The sequence below is a fragment of the Oncorhynchus clarkii genome, chromosome 5 (assembly GCF_045791955.1).
Source record: "Oncorhynchus clarkii lewisi isolate Uvic-CL-2024 chromosome 5, UVic_Ocla_1.0, whole genome shotgun sequence".
Taxonomy (NCBI): domain Eukaryota; kingdom Metazoa; phylum Chordata; class Actinopteri; order Salmoniformes; family Salmonidae; genus Oncorhynchus; species Oncorhynchus clarkii.
The window spans coordinates 59,094,888-59,119,095 of NC_092151.1; the positions used below are offsets into that span (position 1 = coordinate 59,094,888).

The 24,208-nt window shown below is 44.2% G+C and overlaps 2 protein-coding genes across 20 annotated transcripts in view; both read left to right on the plus strand.

The window, feature by feature from the left end:
• The first annotated feature begins 190 nt into the window (after positions 1-190).
• Positions 191-10,996, plus strand: LOC139409105 (RAD23 homolog A, nucleotide excision repair protein b). Its single transcript, XM_071153806.1, has 10 exons — positions 191-520; positions 2,065-2,146; positions 2,270-2,349; positions 2,604-2,995; positions 3,086-3,132; positions 3,236-3,363; positions 3,670-3,847; positions 7,804-8,033; positions 8,245-8,391; positions 8,520-10,996. Exons 1-10 carry the CDS (start codon positions 452-454, stop codon positions 8,631-8,633), a joined length of 1,467 nt encoding a protein of 488 aa, XP_071009907.1. The 5' UTR covers positions 191-451; the 3' UTR covers positions 8,634-10,996.
• Positions 10,997-11,082: 86 nt separating this feature from the next.
• LOC139409107 (epidermal growth factor receptor substrate 15-like 1) overlaps positions 11,083-24,208 on the plus strand; it is a 33,891-nt gene continuing 20,765 nt past the window's right edge. For 10 of the 19 annotated variants that reach the window (XM_071153808.1, XM_071153811.1, XM_071153810.1 and 7 more), the window contains exons 1-18: positions 11,083-11,215; positions 12,320-12,361; positions 12,543-12,632; positions 13,170-13,217; positions 13,337-13,432; positions 13,650-13,715; positions 13,901-14,086; positions 14,224-14,469; positions 14,584-14,741; positions 14,823-15,000; positions 15,576-15,638; positions 16,297-16,317; positions 16,670-16,758; positions 18,679-18,711; positions 18,881-18,953; positions 19,144-19,305; positions 20,913-21,110; positions 22,529-22,693. In XM_071153808.1, the coding sequence (XP_071009909.1) occupies positions 11,189-11,215; positions 12,320-12,361; positions 12,543-12,632; positions 13,170-13,217; positions 13,337-13,432; positions 13,650-13,715; positions 13,901-14,086; positions 14,224-14,469; positions 14,584-14,741; positions 14,823-15,000; positions 15,576-15,638; positions 16,297-16,317; positions 16,670-16,758; positions 18,679-18,711; positions 18,881-18,953; positions 19,144-19,305; positions 20,913-21,110; positions 22,529-22,693 (1,941 nt within the window). In that variant the 5' untranslated portion in view covers positions 11,083-11,188. The remainder of the gene's footprint in view (positions 11,216-12,319; positions 12,362-12,542; positions 12,633-13,169; positions 13,218-13,336; positions 13,433-13,649; positions 13,716-13,900; positions 14,087-14,223; positions 14,470-14,583; positions 14,742-14,822; positions 15,001-15,575; positions 15,639-16,296; positions 16,318-16,669; positions 16,759-18,678; positions 18,712-18,880; positions 18,954-19,143; positions 19,306-20,912; positions 21,111-22,528; positions 22,694-24,208) is intronic. The other 9 variants (XM_071153813.1, XM_071153819.1, XM_071153824.1 and 6 more) reach the window with 3 other exon arrangements.

Sequence of the window (24,208 nt, forward strand, 5' to 3'; positions counted from 1 at the left end):
CGGATACTTAAATGCATGCAATTTTGACATTACTCAACACATAACTCTTTGTTTCCATTCTAAGTTTACAATTCCTTGACTAATACTTTTATGAATTAATATTTATGTCAGTCATGTTTTAAATGCTCTTTTAAATCCCCCAAAATAATTTACTAAGTCATTTTGTTTTAAGAGGTGGGACTAGACAGCATTTGATATTGGGTAAACCATCACATGCACGTGCCATCGATTAATTTAGATCCACAAGGTACAGTATACCCCCTAGCCCCTAGCAGTATGTCTTGTCTCGGGCCGCAAGTAGATGGCGTCTGACTACACTACAACACAACCAATACAGCGAGATAGCTGAGTCACAGAACTAGGTAGGCTACTGTGGAAAAAGCAACAGTACAGAAACGGGTGTGAACACGGTTATAGAAGCACCTGGCAATTATCGGGAATCGTCTTGAAGATGTTGTCCATAACGTTGAAGACTCTTCAGCAGCAAACGTTTAAAATCGAAATAGATCCAGAACTAACCGTGAGTACTGAGTAGTGGAAGTTAGTGACTCTGGTAAATACGCTTGAGGCCGGGGGAGAGGGGCTTGGAGCAACCAGGGCCTTGGCCAATGCGATCTAATCTGGAGAGGGGGGTGCTATTTTATATCATGTTTTCATTGTTCATGTCACATTGTAACTGTTGGGTGTTGGTGTCAAATCGCGATTTTCGTTGCGTTTAAGAGATTACTTTGCTGTATCCTCATGAATGACGATGCAAGATTTTACGAGCCTGGTATAGGTACCACGGAGGCGCGCTCGTGTACCCCTTTTTCTGGACTGTAGGAATTGGGTGGAGGGGGGCGTTCTGTACATTTGTTATGACAAATGTGTGTATTTGTTTATACACTTTAGGCCTACATCGAATTTGTGTTTTGTATAAAAGAGGCTGTTAAATTACCCCCCTCTAGCAATAACAGTAAATGAAAATGAGTAGACTAATAATAATAATATTAGAATAATAATGATAGTAATAATGAATAAAAATATGCATTTGATATCATCTACATTACAACTATTCATGTTCTCTATATAAATAACGCCATACCCTATTAGTGGGCTATCGATTATTACAATTTTTAAATTTTTAAAAGAAGATAATTACACCATATTATGACTGATTGCTGTTTTCAATACTTTTCTAGTGTCAACACATAGTCTGCTTTGCATATTCATCTGCTCTATATACCTGGCTTAATTTACAGGTGATGTTTCCCCTTTCAGAAGGCAACTACCAGAATACCTCACATAGCAGTAACCTCTAGGGTTCTACCTTAAGAGTTGCGTTCTACTATATAGTACTGCTGTCAACGAGAATGCTTTCCCTGTCAACTCACCTGGTAAAAAGGTGTAGCTACATACACCTGATTAGCAAGACCCTGATTTGTTTAATCGGGTGTGTTAGCAGTAGCACAGGTCTTGAACAAAAGCCTGCATACCCCGAGGGTCCACGGGACCAGAATTGAGCAACGCTGCTATAGTGTAACCTTTAGATGTAAATAGTAGTACTGAAAGTGCCCACTAAAGGCCTTAAGTATGACTGTGCACAAGCTATGGTATCTGTTTTATAAACTCTTTCTCTGGGCCTATAGTGCTGATTGACTGGTTACATTACTGGCAACAACACTGTGGTTAGCAACTCCACAGCTCCGTTTTAAAACGGGAACGTTTATTACTGTATCATTAACTCGTGTAGTGAGTGTCAACTTTAAAAATACATTAATGGCTTATTACATAAGGGAATGTAGATCGATTGAAATGCATCTGTCTATAAGTGTATCTGTATACTTCCTCGAACGAACTCACAACAAGGTGAAGTAATGACTGAATGTGAATTACAATTTTTCACTCCAAATCCCATAATCCTCAAGGATTCTGCTTTATGACTGAGATGAGACATATCATGTGTCACCATGTTACGTTCCGGAGAGATGATCAGAATGTCCTGCCCAATAGAGATACAACTAAATGGGCTCTATCTCTAGTCCTGTTTAACAGCTTGTCATTCTGTCATTCTGTTATTGGCAGGTAAAAGCCCTGAAGGAGAAGATTGAGGTTGAGAAAGGGAAGGTTGGCTATCCAGCCGCAGGGCAAAAGCTCATCTATGCAGGTAAGCGAGGCATTTTATCTCTAACTGCATTGTTGGAGTAATCTTGACTATCAATCCGACACCTCTGGAATGTTGTAGCCTATATATTTATTTTAACAGGTTCTTCTTGTTGGGTTATTATAGGCAAAATCTTGAATGATGACATACCTTTAAAAGACTACAAAATTGACGAGAAAAACTTTGTGGTTGTCATGGTTACAAAGGTAAGATTTCAACACTGTTTTAACGAATTGGTTGGTAACCATTCATATGCGAGGAGAATATGGAAATGATTCCTTTATAGTAAAACTTGAATAAAGGACAAACAGGACAGCCATTAATGTGATAATAATACTGTCATTACAGCGTTAATGATAGTAGAAGCAGGAGTTTATCATTTGTATTATCTAAAGATGAGATAGTTGTTTGTCGTCACTGTGGTCATCTCTGGGCAGTCCTTTCTGTTGTCTCCCTACAGCCCAAACCTCCAGCTCCTCCACAGATTTCTCCTCAGGCAACCCCAGCCCCAGCCTCTAGCCCTGCTCCCGCCCCTGCGCCTCCTGTTGTTTCTGGGCTGTCCCTGTCAGACATTACCTGTTCTACTTCTCCTGCCCCTATGGAGATCTCAACCCTCTCCCCTACACCCACACCCGCCCCTGCCTCAAACCCCACAAAATCAGTGGAGCCCTCCACACCCCCATCCCCTGCACCAGCCCCTGCTTCTATTCCCCCTGAAGCTCTGGGGGCCAATGCAGCCCCAGCTCCTGCCGCAGCAACATGCCCCGTCCCTGTCTCACCCTCAGAGGACAAGCCTCACGGGGAGCACCCCGAACTGCCCCTCGCCACTACGCCAGCCCTCTCCTCCTCTAGGTATTGACATATGATAACATATTTTGGATGGCTACCATATTTTTTGTTAATAACGGTGTCTGTTTTAATCAATGTTTTTTCTCTCAACAGCCTTGTTGATGACTTAAGTCTCTTGGAAGAAGCAGCATCGATACTGGGTAGCGAAGAGTCTAGTCTAATCTTTCACATCACAATATCATGCTTCGTCTTCCCGTTGATTTATGACCCTGTATCCTATTCCCCTCTCTCGCTGCGAGCCAGTGACAGGACAAGCGTATGAGAATCTGGTGTCTGAAATCATGTCTATGGGATATGAAAGGGAGCAGGTTATTGCAGCGCTGCGAGCCAGTTACAACAACCCAGACAGAGCCGTGGAGTACCTGCTAATGGTGAATTTCTATCCTATCAGTGATTTAATGGTAAATTAGTGTATTACCTGTAAGCAGTGGAGACAATTCCAACGTTACATTCGAAAACTCAGTGCCAGACTCTACTGACAATCTGAAAGCAGTATGCACACATAATACAAAAGGATTTTCAGTCCCAAAGCTGTACACAGTTCACGGTATGTTTTTCCGTCTATGTGCCTTACAATGAGCTCTTTGATCACTTGCAAAAGAGCAATATAAATGCACTTCATTAGTATTACTTCATTTTCCTGAGGGATCATAAATTCTTCTCTCCACATCCTCCAGGGGATTCCGTCCGAGGCTGACCTTCAGCCAGTGGAAGCGCTCCAACACAGAGTTCTGGCCAACCTCAATCCCACTGCCCCAGTTCCTGCCCCAGCCTCTGCTCCAGCCTCTGCTCCAGCCTCTGCTCCAGCTTCTGATCCAGCCACAGATATAGCCCAGCCCCCACCAGCAGCCACCAGTGAGACCCCCCCCCCCCACACACACTCTTCTGTTGCTCTTTTACCAGGCCTATGTCGCTCTCATACCAACCAATAATTTCTCTGGACACACACTACCAGGCCCGTGTCCTGGCTGTTCTGCCGCCTTAGGCGATACAAAAGAGGTGATGCCCTCCTTTCCCCGCAAAAAATAGAATAGTGAGGCTTACGGTGTCGGCCCACAATGCAATTTTCTGAAAGCTCATCCATGTCGTACCGTTTGTAAAACAGGCAGTTGCATTTCATTTATTTAGCCTAGTCCTGATTCCTAGTCCTGATTCCTAGTCCTGATTCCTAGTCCTGATTCCTGATCAAGGCTTAATAAAAACCCATGACTTTGTCTATTTAAGATCAGCATATGATCTACCCAAGTTTATCAGGAGTTATTTTGCACTTTACACAGAGGGAAACGCATAAGTATTTTCTTTGCTATGATCAGCTCGTCAAACAATTGACGAATAGGCCTACAATTGAAATTACTGATTCGTTACAATTTAGCCCACGGAGTGAAACTCTCGGACAGCAGTCGTGAATAGCTTCATTTTATTCCATATTGTCCATTTTATTTTGACCTGATCTGTTTTTAGGATGTGGTGTTTGTTAACCTTTTACTGCAGGGGGTTAAATCAGGGTCATACAGAGTGTTTCTGGGTAGTCGTAAACAAATCGACTTTGAAACAAAAGTATTCACCTCACACACATGGTTATGGGCTTAAAAAAAGAAGACACCTGTACCATGTCAGATATAGAGTTGAAATGTATTACATTTTGAGTTTGCATCCCGATATTACACTTTATATACATCACAGAAGACTGAAATATAGCAAAACCTTTGTCGTAAAAAACAGTAAATATTTATTAATTATAAAATTGTGAAAAATATGAATAATATTCCACCCATGAGACCAAAGAGGGCGCTTTTGGTCATTGACTGCAGGAAAGGGCTACCATGCAAAGTAATGTTCAAATCCCCCCCAATTTTTCTTTGATAGGGCACAATTTAGACTATTTGATCGGAGACGTGCATGATGTAAAAAGAAAGGTCTGTCCCATAACATTTTCATGAATATGGTCTCCAGTTTGTAGGCTACAAGTAAGCATTTCACTGTTAGTCTAGTCTAGCTACTCCTGTGCTGGGCCGGGTGCAGTGCCCGCTGACACGGTCGCCAGGTGTACAGTTTTTCCTCCGAAACATTGGTGCGGCTGGCTTCCGGGTTAAGTGGACATTGTGTCAAGAAGCAGTGGTTGGGTTCTGTTTCGGAGGACACACAGCTTTTGACCTTTATCTTTCCCGAGTCTGTACGGGAGTTGCAGCGATGAGACAGGACTGTAACTACCAATTGGATACCACAAAATTGGGGAGAAAAAGGGGTCGATTTTTTTTTATGTTTACTAATTTATTACAAATTAAAAGTTGAAATGGCATGAGTCAATAAGTATTTATCGCCTTTGTTGTGGCAAACTTAAATAAGCTCAGGAGTAAAAATGTGCTTAACAAGTCACAAGTCAAAATAAGTTGGATGGACTCACTCTGTGTGCAATAATAGTGTTTAACATGATTTTTGATTGACTACTTCATCTTTGTAGCCCACACATTATCTATAAGGTCTCTCAATCAAATTTCAAACAAAGATTCAACCACAAAGACCGGGGAGTTTTTCCAATGCCTTGCCAGGAAGGGCACCTATAGGTAGATGGGTAAAAAAAAAAAAAAAAGCAGACATTGAATATCCCTTTGAGTATGGTGAAGTTATTAATTACACTTTGGATGGTGTATCAATACACCCAGTCACTACAAAGTTAAAGGTGTCCTTCCTAACTCAGTTGCCGGAGAGGAAGGAAAACACTCAGGGATTTCACCACGAGGCCAATGGTGACTTTAAAACAGTTACAGAGTTTAATGGCTGTGATAGGAGAAAACTGAGGATGGTAATGAACGTAACGAAAACCTAAACAGCCTATCTGGTGAAAACACATAGACAGGAACAATCGAAAACATTGTAGTTACTCCAACATCTAACCTAATTGACAGAGTGAGAGGAAGCTCAGCACTGAAGGAAGCTCAAGGTAGTTGGATCCGGCAGATCCTGGCTGGCTGGCGGTTCTGGCAGAGCTGACTGGCGGATCTGGAAGATCCTGGCTGACTGGCGGATCTGGAAGATCCTGGCTGACTGGCGGATCTGGAAGATCCTGGCTGACTGGCGGATCTGGAAGATGGCGGATCTGGAAGAGTCTGGTCGACTGGCAGATCTGGAAGAGTCTGGTCGACTGGCAGATCTGGAAGAGTCTGGTAGACTGGCAGTACTGGCAGATCTGGAAGAGTCTGGTTGGCAGATCTGGAAGAGTCTGGTTGTCTGGTAGATCTGGAAGAGTCTGGTTGATTGGCAGCTCTGGCTGCTCCATGCTGACTGGCTGCTCCATGCTGACTGGCAATACTGGCTGCTCTATGCTGACTGGCAGCTCTGGCTGCTCCATGCTGACTGGCTGCTCTGGCTGCTCCATGCTGACTGGCTGCTCCATGCTGACTGGCTGCTCCATGCTGACTGGCAGCTCTGGCTGCTCCATGACTGACTGGCTGCTCCATGCTGACTGGCAGCTCTGGCTGCTCCATGCTGACTGGCTGCTCTGGCTGCTCCATGCTGACTGGCGGCCCTGGCTGCTCCATGCTGACTGGCGGCCCTGGCTGCTCCATACTGACTGGCGGCCCTGGCTGCTCCATACTGACTGGCGGCCCTGGCTGCTCCATGCTAAAACATCCTGCAGACACATGCAAAGCTCCTTGCAGATGCAAGGACTGGCAAAACTGGCAGCTCTATGCAGCCTGGCAGCTCCTTCGACTGGCAGCTCCTTGCAACTGGCATTGTAGTATGCAGACTGGCAGTTCAACATCTAACCTAATTGACAGAGTAAAAAGAAGGAAGATTGTACAGTACATAAATATGACAAAACATGCAATTACAAAACAAGGCACTAAAGTAATACTGCAAGAAATTTGGCTAAGCAATTAACATTTTGTCCTGAATACGTGTTTTGTTTGGGGCAAATCCAAAACAACACATTACTGAGTAGCCACTCCATATTTTAGAGCATAGTGGTGGCTGCATCATGTTATGGGTATGCTTGTAATCGTTAAGGACTCGGGAGTTTTTCAGGATAAAAAATAAATGGAATCGAGCTAAGCACATGTAAAATCCTAGAGGAAAACCTGGTTCGATCCGCTTTCCACCATACACTGGGAGTTGAATGCATCTTTAAGCAGCATAATAACCTAAAACACAAGGCCAAATCTACATTGGAGTTGCTTACCGATAACAAAGTGAATGTTCCTGAGTTGCTGAGTTTTGACTTAAATCAACTTGAAAATCTATGGCAAAACCTGAAAATGGTTGTCTAGCAATGATCAACAACCAATTTGACAGTGCTTGAAGAATTTTGAAAATAATAATGGGCAAATGTTTCACAATCTAGGTGTGGAAAGCGCTTAGAGACTTACCTAGAAAAACTCACAGTTGTAACCGCTGCCAAAGGTAATTCTACAACGTATTGACTCAGAGGTGTGAATACTTATGCAAAGTTAGATATTTCTCTATTTCATTTTCAATGCATTTGCATAAATGTCTAAAAATATGTTTTTACTTTGTCATTATGGGGTATTATGCATAGATGGGTAAAACAAAAAGTACTCCATTTTGAATTCAGGCTGTAACACAATTTTGGGGGAAATAAGTCAAGGGGTATGAATACTTTCTGAAGGCACCATATATAGGTTTTCATTGTTTTTAGGCAGAATTATGTCTGGTGTTATGTGTTGTTGGAGGTGTGTCTTGGTCAGTTTAGTTTGGAAAATGCAGCACTCGTCAATCTACCGCCCTAGGCTGCTCAGTACTCTGTTTCATATAAGTTGTTGAACTTTGTGCCCATTCTTGTTTTGGAACAGGCGCAGTGTCTTCAACCCAGCAGCCCCCCTCGTCTGGTGGGCTGACTGGTGGGCTAACTGGTGGGCTAACTGGTGGGCTTACTGGTGGAGGTACTGGGGGTGGGAACCCTCTGGAGTTCCTGAGGAACCAGCCACAGTTCCAGCAGATGAGACAGATCATCCAGCAGAATCCAACTCTTCTTCCTGCCCTGCTCCAGCAGCTGGGCAGAGATAACCCCCAATTGCTGCAGGTTAGTGGGGAGACCGGACATCCCAGTGTCTGCATGCTGTCTCTCTCCATCCACGTAGCCCTGCTTATCAGCTTGGCTTTCCAGACACAAGCTGGACTGATGGAAGGCTGGGGATATTCTGTGGTTTAGATTCTGTTTTGTTTTAGCCTACTAAAAAGGAAATCCTATTTCTATTCATAAGGGTTAGTAGGGAGATGTTCTTTCTTTGCAGCAAATTACCCAGCACCAGGAGAGGTTTGTGCAGATGCTGAATGAGCCTCAAGGAGGAGAGATGGTAGAGGAGGGAGCTGAGGCCCAGGGGGCGCCACAGACTAACTACATCCAGGTCACCCCACAAGAGAAGGAGGCCATCGAGAGGGTAGGAGTATTTATGGTTACTAATTATGATTTAACTCATTAAATATTACGTTATCTATTGGTATGCTCCCTGTGTGTTATTGGTTATGTGTTTCTGATCTGACTGTTGCCAATGTGTTTTCTTTACAGTTGAAAGCCTTGGGATTTCCAGAGGGACTTGTCATTCAAGCATATTTTGCATGTGAGAAGAACGAGAATCTAGCTGCCAATTTTCTGCTCCAACAAACATTTGATGACGAGTGAACGTGCCTGCCTTGGCATGAAGGGGAAGAATGGAGGGCTAGAGAATGAGTAATAGTGCTCCAGAATGTGCTTTTGAAGGAAGGAGTGGAAAAAGTTACCCAAAGTGACTGGTCTTCCCGGATGCTTTTCATTGGACAAAGACGTGATGTGTTGTTACTGTCAGCTAGGCCTTCTCCATTCTGAGTGTTAGATCTCCGTGGTCTCTCTCTCTCTCTCTCTCTCTCTCTCTCTCTCTCTCTCTCTCTCTCTCTCTCTCTCTCTCTCTCTCTCTCTCTCTCTCTCTCTCTCTCTCTCTCTCTCTCTCTCTCTCACTGCTGCTATTACTGCTCCTTGTGCCGTATCCATCTATAGAGTTACAGTGGGCAGCTTGCCCTCACCATATATTGTTTTTCAACCCCTCGCAAATAAAACGCCAAGCATACATTAGCTGGTTGATTCATATTTGTAATGTGAGCCTCATCTCCTGGGAAAATATACTTGAGTGTCCTGTGATAAAATGACAAAACCAGCAAAATGGCCACGGATCTCAAATGTGTTGTTTGTTTTCTAGGCCGAGGCTGCGAATCCGACATTTCTCGACCCTCCGTTCTGACAGCTAAAGGTCCCGAAGCTTCTGCGCATGTGTGTGATTCTCTACTCTACTCACAGTCTCTGCTCTTTTAATACAGAACCCCCCCCCCCTTCACATTTCTCACTGTCCATCGTGAATGATAATTCTTTCATTTTTACCGGTGAAATGCCCATGCAGAATCTGCATACCAACCTTGTGATCTCAATCAGTTTCATGGGGATATGCATTTAGATCTTCTTATACCGTGTTGTTTAGAATTATGTACAGTGATTGACTTTTAGAGAAGACAGTGCTTAGTTTCAATCAAAGCAAATATTATGCCAAGTGGCGCACACTTGTGTTTTGGCCACATGAGAGAAAAATCTGACCCTTCACACAATCATCTTAAAATCTCATACGGAATTAGGTGGTTTTTTTGTTGTCTTATAGTAACGTTATACTATGCTATTATATTTGGCCCTGTTATGTTGAACACTATCATTATGTGATGTTGCAGACATTGATTCAGCTTTGATCTAACTTTAGTAATAAAGCCCCGTTCACCAGAGCAGAGCCTGTTCTCTATGAGTAGAGCGGAGACTGTACGTAAAGTAGAGAATTCCGCACATGTGCAGAAGCTTCTTATTTCTCTCAGCTGATCATTACTGTCCAACCTTTCCAATATGTTTGTCTTTGTCAGACAAAGGGAACTGGGATATTTTGCCCGTGAAGTGTCCTATTAATGTTGGAGAGTTGCTTTGTCACTTTATTTGACTGTTACAAAGGAAACATTTATTTGTAGAAGAGAAGGATGTTCTGTGATTGATGTGTCATTGTATTCAAATATTATAACACTGTAAAATGAGACATGGTAGATGGTAGGGAATATTTGGATTTGGTTCCAGATGTGCCCCAGTGTAGTTTCACTGTAAGGTACCAAATGATTTTACAAAAGGAAGTTTTAGCCACATAGTTGTTGTTTTTTCTTCGATATCATTGCTCAACAGTTGAAGGTTAGTTAAAGCTGAAAGTCAATCGAGCCATGTCCTTAATATTATTTTATAATCACTTTAAGCATATAACAAGATTCTGCTCTCTCTGGACACTTTTTTTTGTGTGTGTTTTGATTGCCCCTGATCCTTAATGTATTATATCAAAAGAAATCATGCTGCAAGTTTTTTAACCATGTAATTGCTCTTTCATGCCTCATGGTTTGTCTCATTTTGTTGAAGAGTAATTGTTTGTTTGTGCAAAGTCATGTACAGCTTTCAAAGGTCTATCGTTAGTCAATATGTATTTTTGTTTTTGCATAGATGAGTGCTATAGGATTTATGTTGCCTATCAAAAGTAAACACCCATCTCATAAAAGGTGCTAGAGTGAAGGTAAGTTCTGGAAGTCCTATAAGCCAAAAGAAAACAAGTAAACATCCCACAAAACTGGCCTTGGCTTTTTATTTTTCTCTTGTGTGTAGATGGGAAAGATTGACCCAGCAGAGTTTCTGACTGTACATGGAGTTGATTGCTGCTTTTGCAAAAGGAAGCACTTTAATGTGAAGACTATTGCTCTGAGATATGTAGGGTTGGTTAATTGCATGAGTTTATAACAGAGGCTCTAGCTGAGCTATGGCATGCTGTGGAACCACAGGAGTGATGATTTCAGCATCTAACTTTTAGTTTTTTAGTTTTGTTTTGTTTTCTTTGAAACTACAATAAAGCAAAAGGGTTTTAGACTTAAATGCACCACTTGAAGGTTTATTTAAGGTTATTATTTCAGCGTTATGTCAAATAAATAGCTTTTTACAGAGCTTTAAAATTGTGTCATTGATTACAAAAGGCCTTGTATCTGGAAACAATATGACAATTTCCACACATTGAATGAGACTGTCATGTCAATTAATTCACGTCGTTCATCAGGGCCTTGCACGTCGCAAGCGTGTCCACTAGGTGGTGGTGTTGTCTACGAGCTGGAGGGTGTACTGTGTGCGTTCCCGCAGCAACAGGGAAGATGGCTGCACTCGCATCTCTCACCCAGGTAATGTCACAGGAATTAAGTAAATATGCGGAGGACATTCAGTCAAGCTGTTGTGCATGCCGATGAATGAGCTGCAGTTTTTAGTGGTGTGCTTTTAATCTAATTTGAAAGGAAGAAGGGGGTGTTAAGCTAGCTTGCTACCAGTATTAGCTGGATGGGACAAGGCCTTATCAGTAACGATAAGCTTGCAGATAGTACCGTAGACTAGCCAGCTGGCTAGTGGGCTAGCTACCGCTAGCTTGCTTGCAAAATGAACAAGTTAGCTAGCTAGCTAATGATCGTTAGATGAAATATAATTATAGGAATGTTTAATTAACATTTCAATTTTGACACAAGACAAAGGCGCAAGAGTTATGCAACCAGGAAAGACCAACGTATTGTAACGGTAGTGCTAAACAAAACTAGCTAGCTAAACGGTCTGACTACTAGGGCATCAGTGTAATAACACAGTCACACGAACAGTTCATGTAATACCATTGTAGCTATATAAGAATGTACTGAAAGGCGATAGGTGTGTAACGTTAGTGAGTAGTGAAACCAGATGGCTAGGGTATAACGTGGTTATGTGATAATGGATGATGACTGATCAGGTTGTGTGCTTACGGTGCTGGCTACATTGGCTGTTTTTTTGCTTCAGTAAGATGCCGCAATGTATTGTCCTAACTTGTAGATAGTTTTTCAGAACACAAGCTATGTGTTGTTTCAGCCAGTTTTGGGAATCACAATCTCAAGAGTTTGCATCAGGAGTCACAGAGGACCAATTTTGGTTCAATCACATTAGCTACATGATGCTTCTAGTTTTTCATCTAATGACAAAGATAGGCTTTTTGCCAATTTACAAGTTACATTATGCTTTAAAGAGCTCCTCAAAAGGTACTCAAAAGTTTTAAAGCCTATTAGATGACATTAATATTTGATGACATGGGACAGGAAATCCCTCTCTGGCTTTTGGTTGTGATAAACCCTTAAGTGGATTTTTAAAGGGGAAGTCCAGATGTCAGTAATAGGTTTTGTGGGGTGTGTCACGCTATTTGACTCAAGACAATGGTTTCCAGCAGCTATTTGAAATGATATGACTAATCTGAAAAACCTTTTCCCAATCAGCTGTCAAGTGGGAACCCTGTGTACGATAACTTTTATAGACAGGTAAAACACGTTTTATAGTTTGGTTATTACATAGGCTAGTCATATCAACATAGATTGAGGAGAATTGAACTTCTTTATTGTTAAATGGCTGCATTAGACAACACTAAACACATTCAACAGTACAGTGGAGGTGTGGATAGAAACATGTTAACAGTTTGATTTGCTGTGTGGTTTTTGCAAGGTGGACCCAGGAAACACGGGGAGAGTAGGGCCCACGGAAGCTGCGTTGTTCCTGAAGAAATCGGGTCTTCCTGATGTCACGTTGGGAAAGGTGGGTACTGTGTGGTGCTGCTGGCCACTGAAAGCTTTGGGCAGCGGCATACCCAAGGGAACAGTCCCTGACACTTTAGACTGATAAACTGCTCTGAAAGCAGCCGACAGTGACCAGCAGGAAATCATGTTTATTAGAGTTGTCTATGTCATCGAGGAGTAATACGACCATCGACATACATGCGTGCATGCTTCATTCAGTACCCCCAGAGGAATATTACTGGAATAGATGTCCACATCTTACGTCATTGCCTGGTCTGATCAGATCAACGTCTTTTATATATCAGAAGCTTTGGGGAGTGCAGTTGTTTCAGCTCCGTTTGTATCCAGATGTTGTATTGTTACCTTTTGTTTGTCATACTAGCTCTGCTTTGATCCACATTTATGCAGCCCGTCTCAGCTGGTTCACTGGGAATTTTATGCAGATTGCTTGTTATTTCCTTTGTACACTTTCCCTAATGATTATTGCATATTGAGGCTTTACCTGATGTTTTCTAAGTTAGGCCTAATCCTCTTGTTTGTGTTTGTCTCCCCTCAGATCTGGGATTTGGCAGACCCAGATGGGAAAGGGTTCTTGGACAAACGGGTAGAAAATGAATCATTTCCTCTATGTGTGCGACGCCTTTGATACTGGGACCCTTGAGGGGAATTGAGCTGCTATTTGTACACCCATAAACAATGCCGTTGTCCCGTCTTCTCTTATAGGGGTTCTATGTAGCTCTGCGGTTGGTGGCCTGTGCACAGAGCGGACAAGACGTCAGCCTCTCGAGTTTGAACCTCACTATCCCTCCCCCCAAATTTGTGAGTACAATCCTCACTACACACAGGTTTCATGATAGTTTTATGATGAGGGGATTTATGCTAGGAACACAAGCATTTAGCTACACCCTCGATAACATCTGCTGAACATGTGTATGAGACCAATAGCATTTCGTTGGATTTGATTGATATGTTTGGTTGGGAGATTGTGAAGTAAGTGTTAAAGTTGAAGGTTGTTTTTTTGGTTGTTGGGGTACAGAAGGACACTAGCAGCCCATCTCTCAGCACATCATCCGTCTCTAGTGAACCCCACTGGGCTGTGAGGGTGAGTCATGTAGAAATCACCCTGGACCATGTGTTTGTTTGATGAGAGCATACTAAAATGAGTTTTTGTATATTAGACAAATTGCATTTTATTGTGCAAAAACACAGAACAGAATTCGGAGAATCATGAGTTTACCTTTGCTTGTCAATGGCTTATTGTTATTTTTGGTTCATTTCCTATTCCAGCCTGAAGAAAAGGGTAAATTCGACGGCATATTTGAAAGCCTTGCACCAGTCAGTGGACTCCTCTCTGGTGACAAAGTAAAACCAGTTCTAACCAACTCAAAACTACCTCTGGACGTGTTAGGAAAGGTTTGGGATCTCAGTGACATTGATAAAGATGGACATCTGGATCGAGATGAATTTGCGGTGGTAAGGTTTACGCCAGTAAATTGTGGAATGAATAGATCTGAATAAACAAATGTTTGCCTGTGTATGAGATCGTAACGCCTCTTATCACTAGTAATAAGTGTAACTTCCATCCCCATCTTTTGCCTTCTGTTCTCCAGGCCATGCACCTGGTCTACCGGGCCTTGGAGAAGGAACCGGTCCCCTCTGTTCTCCCCTCCTCTCTCATCCCTCCAAACAAGAGAAAGAAGTCATTGGTGGGCTCCCTTCCTGGCATGGTGCCCATGTTGCCCGCCAGCCCCCCGCCCCCCAAGGACAGCCTGCGCTCCACCCCTTCCCACGGTAGCATGAACTCCCTCAACAGCGCCGGCAGTCTCTCCCCCAAACATTCTCTAAAATCTGCACAGGTAAACACACACATACGTTGAGCAAGCTATCTTGATTTGCGACAAAGCAATCTCTTAACTTGTTAGTGTGTAATGTGTTTTCACATATGTCCTTTCCCTCCCCGTGAACGTCAGCACTCAGTGAACTGGGTAGTCCCGGTGACAGACAGAGGGCGCTATGATGACATCTTCCTGAAGACAGACTTGGATGTAGATGGCTTTGTCAGCGGCATGGAAGTCAAGGACATCTTCATGCACTCAGGGCTGCCCCAGAATCTACTGGCACACATATGGTAGGAGAGACTGACTGATGCCACCTGATTCCCTGACTGAAGTTGACTGTATTACTCATGTTGTTGTTATTGTGTGTCCAGGGCCCTGGCAGACACCAGGCAGATGGGGAAGCTGACGCGGGAGCAGTTTGCTCTGGCCATGCACTTCATCCAGCAGAAAGTCAGCAAAGGCATGGACCCTCCTCAGGCCCTGACCCCTGACATGATCCCTCCTTCAGAGAGGGGCACTCCCGTGCCACTGTGTACCACTCCCTCCCATGTACGCATACACGCACCACACACATGTACAAGAACACACACACACACACACACACAAACACACACACACACACACCTTTTATGTGAATGTTCAATACTTTTTGGGGAGTAAACATTTAGTTCCATTCCAAATCCTATTTTCCCTTAACCTAATAAAAAAAAAACAATCCCCTGACACTAACCTTAACCCTATAACCCTAACCATTAAGCCTAACCTAACATTCAAACAAATACAGAACATGGATTATTATTGTTTTTCTACCTTGTCGGAACATTTTGGTCCTGATAATGTAGAAAAACACACACACACACACACACTTTCTATTTTCGTGCGCAGACACCCTTAAAGTGCTTGTATTTCCACTTTGTGACGGCGGTTATCAGGTTTACCTGTTCAATTGTTGGGAGCAAATATAGAGTACAACTTCCTTTCTGTTCATACACTTTGAGACAAATGACAGTTTAGGGAGATCTAATCGTGTGTTAATGTCTGGGATTGACACTCAGTGTGTCTCATGGCTAGGAATCATTCTTGTGTTCAGTAGTAGCTCTTCATCCCCTTGTCTCTATCCACAGAGTATGTCTGGGTACATGACTCCCGTGGGCTCTGAGGTGGCCGCTCTTTCTGAGATGAGGCGGGTGAGTTCCCATATTTAGCTTGTTGAAAATGCGTCGGAATTTCCAATGGTCCTGCTTACAGGTGCTTGGTTTGAAAGATGGAAGGGACAATACAGTTGTAGGATCTTCATTTGATCATCACCCTGTTGCAGGAGAACTTTCCTGCAATGCAGGACATTTAAAACGTAGTACAAAGGCTTCTGAACTTTGTGTTTTTCCACTTTGGAATCTCGGACTTGATGTTGCCTTGCGAGAAATGTATCGACCCCTACAAAAAGGTCCAATGATTATGATCCACATAATAATTCGCAATTCCTGTTGCTGCAGGATGATTATCCTGCTGTAGCACACCGGCTCAAATTAAGATCCTACATCTGAGACACTCTGATAACAAAGTATTGTGCTGTGGAGAGAGTATCTTCTTGATGAACAATAACTATTAATTGATTGATTTGGTATGAAAGCATATTTGCGTGGTTTGTATGTGGTTTGCAACCTGGAGCTCTGTGAAGTGATGTGCTTTGTGTGTTTTAGAGGCCCCTAAACCTCGTTGATTGCTGCTGTCCTGCTCTAGTCTGGTGCTTAGACCCCACCAAGAGCTTACCGCACACTGTTTTTCTTCTTTACCCAAACCTAAACGCTGCTGAATGCCGCTTTCTGGGTTATATCTCTGTATCAGCAAATAATGTTCAAGTTCTGGGTAGGTAACTGGCGAAAAACCCGACAAATGCTTTCGATGGCTCGCTAGACAGAATCTCAAAGAGATGCAAAGCATTTGTGAGAACTCAGTGACTGTGAACGGTGGTGTGACTTGACCTCCTGAGTTTTCTGACCGTGGCGGCGGTGAACAACTCCCCTCAGGCCTTTTTCACCCTCGCCCTGTCACCTGTCCCTCTGTGGTGCTTCCTTCCCTGTTGTCTCGGTCTCTTTACCATGGTTTGGTCTGGATGGTTTGGTGTCGTGGCAACTCTGGCTCTCTCTCAGGTCAGCTGAAGAAAGGGGCTCACTTTCTTTCTCTTCTTCTCTTTCTCTTTCTGTCTGTCCATCCACAGGACAGCTCCAGTTCTGTGGGGTCAGGGTCAGAGTTCACTGGAATCAAGGAGCTGGACGACATCAGTCAAGAGATCGCTCAGCTGCAGAGGTGATTCACAACACACCTTTTCTTTCAAAGTGATCACAAGATAGTTTTGGTTTAACTTATTCACTGTTGTTTGTGCTACTGACAAAGATGTAGCAAATCCAGAATCTTAAAACACACAATATCACACAGAGTCTTAAAGGATGTGGTTTTCCAGATGTTTAGTCATTTTTCTTTGTCAAATTCTTCTAGCTTATATCACCCTGTATGAGTTCCACCTTTCATTTCCTTGTTCGTCAATCATCACTCAACAACTTGATTAAGTCAGTGCAGTTTAAGCAATAGTTTAACCTAAATGGAATAAACAGAGCAACTATACTCTATAAATAAATCGACTATCTACTAAACAGATTAAAGTAAGCCTTCCATTTGAAACAGGCACAGTATAGATATTAGGTTCGTCATGATGGCAGTCATTTTACTAACGATACGATAGCAGGCCAAGTACTGTATCACGGTAGTATTCCGGTACCACGCCAGTGTCCTAGCGTCCGGTTCGCCCCCGGCCCCGTTTTCCAAACATTATGCGCATGTTCTGTACAAAAAACCTGTCATGGATATTCACACTTCATAAAGGCCTGACTGTGATTTGGCTGGAGGACTGGGAGGAAGGGATATACATGCATAATGATCTGCATGTCATTGTGGCAGTAAGGGAAAAACACTGCATGAAACCTTTACTCTTCAGCTAACACACATACACTCCCTCCCTCCCTGCCTCACACACTCTCTCCCTCCCTCACACATTCTCCTCCTCACACTCTCTCCCTCCCTCACACACTCTCCCTCCCTCACACACACTCTGTCTCCCTCACACTCTCCCTCCCTCACACACTCTCCCTCTCTCCTCACACACTCTCTGTCTGTCTCTCCCTCACACACTCTCCCTCTTTCCCTCACACACTCTCTGTCTGTCTCTCCCTCACACACTCTCCCTCTCACACACTCTCTGTCTGTCTCTCCCTCACACACTCTCTGCCTGTGAAATGATATCAAAATGCTCGCCCTATCGCAGAGGATGGAAAAAAAGGTAGCTTTAGTAATATGAGTCATATTCTTTTTGAAGCGTTTGAGCTGCATCCCCGCTCGCCACCACGCCAAAATGATATTTAAAAAACTGATGGAGGAACAGATGTGCAGGGAGAGTGGATGCAGAGAAGCAGGTGAGTGATGGCTGGAAGGGGATGAGACTGGCTGATTACAGTTGCCACACGTGACATGCACATGAACGTGAAGTAGACGTTATTGAACCTGCGCATACAAGAGACTAGTTGCTGTTGCTTGTGTAACAGTATAGCTTCCGTCCCTCTCCTCGCCCCAACCTGGCCTCGAACCAGGGACCCTCTGCACACATCAACAACTGACACCCACGAAGCATCGTTACCCATCACTCCACAAAATCCGCGGCCCTTGCAGAGCAAGGGGAACCACTACTTCAAGATCTCAGAGCGAGTGACGTCACCGGATGAAACGCTATTAGCACGCACCACCGCTAACTAGCTAACCATTTCACATCGGTTACACTTGCATTTTTTTAAACAGAATTTGTCAACCAAACGGACTTTATAAACATTTTATAACAGGCACAAGCGGGTTCTTTAGATCTGTATGGCCGAGAAATGATAGGCTCATATGAAACGGGGTTCTAAAACGTTTTGCATAAGTATCGTGGCGTTTTTGTACCGTGATATTACTGTGGTACCGGTATACCGTGCAACACTAGTAGATACTCCATGTGGAACACAGTAGAGTAGGTGATCAAATTGACACTTCAAAGGAGAAGAATGGTAACAGCCGGGTGTGGATGAGTCCTTCCCCCTCAACCTCATCCCGCCTCATCCCCCACTCCAACCCTTTTTTTTTTTTAATGTGTGTATTTGATCAATCTTTTGTTTTCACCACTTACTCTTCATGCTGCGTCAGCACTCTTGCTTTTACACACTGGAGTGCCCTCAGGTAACCCTCTCTTGGCTGTCCCAGTCCTTTTTCTTTTGTCGTCATGTTGTGTCTGGAGGGAGAGAGGGGTGAGGAAGAGGAGAGGGAGGTGGAGGAGGAAGGGGGCGGCTGGCTTTTTCTCCCCTGTGGCGCTGTGTGTTGATGGGGGGCGTGTTTCAATCTCTCTCAGGGAGAAGTATACCTTGGAGCAGGACATCAGAGAGACAGAGGAGGCCATCAGACACAAGTCCTCGGAGGTGCAGGTGAGCAGGCGTACCATTTCCTCATGAAAAAAGTTTTTTTTTTTTTTTTGGACATACCATGTGTTTTTTAATGCTGTATACTGCTACTCCAAATGGAACGAGGTAGTGCAGCACCGTGTCCAGAGTTCCCTTCTCTTTTCCCAGATTGTCATTGTTGTGCTGATTACATGTGTGTCTGCGTGTTCGTCAGGAGATGCAGAACGACCTGGACAGAGAGACGTGCAGCTTGCAGGAGCTGGAGGCCCAGAAGCAGGAGGCCCAGGAGCGGCTGGAGGAGATGGACCAGCAGAAGGCCAAGCTGGAGGACATGCTCAACGACGTCCGGATCAAGTGCAATGAGGAGTCCCAAATGGTGAGAGTAAGGGATAATGGGAAGCAGAGGAGTTTGACAGTGGTCTGGTAGTAATCATGGAAGCAATATAGCTATCGTGCTTGTAGAAAAATTCTAGAGTTAAAAAAAACACATGAATAGATTGCTTTTGATAAATAATGTTTTGTTGTTGGATTTAACTGCCGAAAGAGGTCAGCATGTGGGAGAAGTGGGTGCTCAGGATGATAGACGAGTTTCCCACTAGTAATTACCAGTTTGAGGGACGTTCAAGAGGATTTCTCCCAGTCGTATGTGGTAAATTCCCACTTCCATGTCACTGCCTCCTTCAATACCAGATGCGCACTAGTGACTCTCATAAAGGGGGCACATCTCCCGCTCTGGGGTGATGTGATGGGATGTCACTGTTAATTAGTAAGCGCAACATTAGTAAGCGCGACATTCATTTGAAACTTGGCCTTTGGCTTGCTCATATAGAGCGGCTGCTACCTGTTTGCTGAAAAGGGTGCAAGAGGGAAGTTCGTAAACGTGGCTCGAGGACTTTCATAAGGCGCTGCCTGAAACCAACTATCATCAACCACAGAGAATGGGCACATAGAAACCAAAGACTGTACAAAATATCAACGTAGCCTAGCTACCGCTCTTGTAATTTCTTTGGCCCGAATGCAGAGGGGAGACGTCGTCGTGTTGTTGTGCTAACTTAGCGTTTCCTGCTTGTTACGGCATACTGGGACGATGTCGATGTAAACGTGTCAACATATTTGAGATGTTGGCAGCTGCGTAGGCTATTGTCATTGAGCGTGACATCATATCGTTAATGTTTGATCCACAACTCTCTGTCCATCGCCGTTGTTGGAACCTACAAGGAAGCCATAACGTTCCCAAACGGAAGATTTCAACTGTGATAGAGGATCCTCCAATTCTGGTTTATCGCCATCGTACAGAACTATTCTGGATAAAAAATATAAACGCAGCATGTGAAGTGTTGGTCCCATTTATCATGAGCTGAAAGAAAAGATCCCAGAAAATATTAATACGCACAAAAAGCTTTTTTCTCTCAAATCTTGTGCACAAAGCCCTTTTATTGGGGGAAAAAAACATTCTGGTTAGCTGGGCCAGGCTCCCCAGTGGGTTGGCCTATACCCTCCCAGACCCACCCATGGCTGTGCCCCTGGCCAGTCACGTGAAATCCATAGATCAGAGCCTAATTGATTTATTTCTATTGACTGATTTCATTATATGAACTGTAACTCAAACTGTAAGTCAAATCTATGAAATGGTTGCATGTTGCGCTTCTATTTTTGTTCAGTGGTAGTTCCCGGCTTCGACCTCACAAAAGAACAGTTTGAAGTGCCCCGATTAGGAGTTGAATTTTGATTGCAATGTTCGCATCCATTTGTTTGAACGGAATAGCCCGAGAAAAATAATATAGCTCAGATTTACTGAAGAGGGATAGCCTACAATGCAGTGTAGACATAGGCTGTAGGACCTACTGTTTTATATGTTTATGTGTTGTACCGTTACAGCCCTACAGCCTATAATATCAATCTGGTAGGCATCGCATTCATCCTCCACTTTCTCCCACCCCCCCTCCCACTGTCTCTTGCTGTCAATCTCTTTCTCTACCCCAGATTTCATCCCTGCAGAATCAGATCCACTCCCAGGAGACTGACCTGCACAGCCAAGAAGAGGAGCTGAGTCGAGCCAAGGCAGACCTGAACCAGCTGCAGCTGGAGGAGAGCCAGCTGGAACAGAGCCTAACGGCTGGCAAGTTCCAACTGGAGACCATCATCAAGTCCCTCAAAGCCACCCAGGACGAGATCAACCAGGTGAGAGAGAACCAGGTAGAGGGAGAGGAGAGGCAACAGACATGCCCCCAGTCAGATATGCAGAAGTCCCAGACACCTGTTGCGGTTAGGGTTAGGTACAGCGACTCATCACATCTGATTCACCAACCCGAGCTATCCTGGCGTTTGATATTTTATTGTCACATTGTCCATTCCAGCATGGTTCCAGCACAGCTGTAGTGGATGCATAACCAAGCCAGCCCAATTCAGCTCAGCATGGCTCGGTTTTGTCCTATAGTGAGTGTGAATCAGGCTAATGTGTCTGGGATGTGACAGGACCTGTTGCAAGACACTTCCTAGTGTGACCACCAGGGGGAGTTTTTGTGTCACGAATTGACGAAAATGACCAGATTCAATATGTGCTTGGTCTTCTCTTCTGGGAGATATTCAGCACAGACTGGGAAATGAAGAAGTACTTAATACATTTTCAGTGAAATTCTAGTGAAGTTGTTTTTAAAGTGCATGTCGTCATCGTTAACCCCTCATCTGGAGATATCCGCCCTCCGTCAGATTTGGGTGTGGCAGTTTCAGTGTCAAATGTACTACCTACGCTTTCTGCAGCACACTAATCATCATATCTGGCATGACTTCCACAGCCCACACCTCCGATCTCACATCACGCTCTCACATCACCCTGAGAGAGGATGCTGAGACATAGATGGCTGTGTTCTCTTTTATAGGGTGGGGGGGGGGTAAGTGAGAGACGTTACGTTGAGGTAAGTGAGAGAAAATCCATTCCGATCTACTCTCATTATGAACAAATAGCAGCGCTTAGCTACTTCTATAACCTGCAGCGCCAAATCATGTTGACTAATATCCTCATTCATCACTCTTCTCTCATTGAATTCAAACCATACTGAGATTACAGTATTGTAGTCCAAGACCACCATCTGTGAGGAGCTATGGGGAATACCCGCAATCAGCTGTAGCCACTGTGAACGGAACCATGTGACGCCTGCGCTGAGACTCTCCTCCCAGGGTGCCCTGCACGAGGCCATATTGTGAGAGGGTTTCTCTTCACAAATGACTGGTCCCATTCCGGCCTTGTCGGAGCCGTGCGTTCTGTCTTATGAAACACCGCGGTCAAAAGGCCATTGAGTGGGTCGTAGAGACACGCCGGTTGATCATTTCCTCGGCGATCACCTGCAATAATATGCACTCACTCTCCGTTACTTAGAAAAACTATTTGGCCACTATATTGAACGGAAAGTGATCCTTTTGGGAGGGTGGCTCATTTTGATGGAATCTCTCAAAGACACATTCAAATGAAAGTCATCACAACCTGATGTGCAAACACATGCGTTCACATATAACTGTTGTTCCCCTAACAGCCCTAATATCCTCTGTGTTGAAAGAAACCCTATATTAACCTACTGTTCTGTGCTGCTCTGTTCCTCCAGGCTCGCAGTAAGCTGTCTCAGATCCAGGACAGCCAGCAGGAGATGACTAAGAGCATTGAGCAGTACAACAGCAACCTGAACGGGACCCACGGAGGCAGCATGACCAACCTGGCTGACATGAGCGAGGGATTCCACGACCGCGAGAATGGAGGTTTCGGAGCCATGGTGAGGAGACCACATTGCTCAGGAGGTTCAACTCTGGGCCCTGTAACTACGACCCAGAGTTTTTCCTAAGCATGTAGAGGTGTATTTATATATAATACACTACGTGGCCAAAAGTATGTGGACACCTGCTCGTCTAACATCTCATTCCAAAATCATGGGCATTAAAATGGAGTTTGTTCCCCCTTTGCTGCTATAACAGCCTCCACTCTTCTGGGAAGGCTTTCCACTAGATGTGGAACATTGCTGCTGGGACTTCCATTCGGCCACAAGAGCATTAGTGAGGTTGGGCACTGATGTTGGGTGATTAGGCCAGGGCCCAATGGCGGCAAGCTCTACACCACTCCAGCCGACGCTTGGCATTGCGCCTGATGATCTTAGGCTTGTGTGCGGCTGCTCGGCCATGGAAACCCATTTCATGAAGCTCCCGACGAACAGTCCTTGTGTTGACGTTGCTTCCAGAGGAAGTTTGGAACTCGGTAGTGTTGCAACCGAGCACAGAGGACGTTTACCCGTTGCTCGCTTCAGCACTCGGCAGTCCCGTTTTGTGAGCTTGTGTGGCCTACCATTTCCGCGGCTGAGCCGTTGTTGCTCCTAGACGTTTCCACTTCATAATAACAGCTCTTATAGTTGACCGGGGCAGCTCTAGCAGGGTCTAAATTTTACAAACTGACTTGTTGTGAAGGTAGCATCCTATGACGGTGCCACGTTGAACATCACTGAGCTTTGGAGTACGGGCCATTCTACTGCCAATGTTTGTCTATGGAGATTGAATGCCTGTGTGCTCGATTTTATACACCTGTCAGTAATGAGTGTGGCTGAAATAGCCAAATCCAGTCATTTTGAAGGGGTGTCCACATACTTTTGACCATGTGGTGTATATAAAAGTGGTAATTTGAGGTTGAATGCTTGGAGACCTGGTTCAACCTAGAAAGGCAGTACTCTGCTGAACACATCTGGTACATTTGGACTTGAACAACGGATGGCAGCTAAGGTGTAGTTCATTTCAGCCACATCTGCAGATCATGGTAACATGATGAGTCATTGTCGGCTGCTGGCCTGGGTGTGAAATTGACCTGTGTGTCACCGGAGATGATCAGATAAAGAGAAAAGATAAGTGGAATATGCTAAACCTTTGCCTGTAAAGAAAAGAGGTATCACTTCCCTAGTTTAGTGTCAGAAATGTTTCGTTCAAACGAGCGGCTCCGGGGCATGCAGCATCTTAAGTGGTTTATATTAATCCCATAGTTTGGTTATATCTTATTTAATGTAATTATCTTGTTTAATGTGATTATCTCTGTTATTTTACTTGGCAGCCCTCTCTGTTGTTCCGTCTTAAGCTTTTTTACCTGTGCGTTTTGAAAAGGCTCGGACACTTAGCGCTTATTCTTGGCCCTAATTCTGGGCGGCGTTGGATGTCATGGCGGAGTGAACACAGGGATCACGGTCAGGCCTCTTATTGAAACGAGGAGAAGTCCTGCTAATGAAACATAACAAGTTAGCGTTTTCATAGCCAGG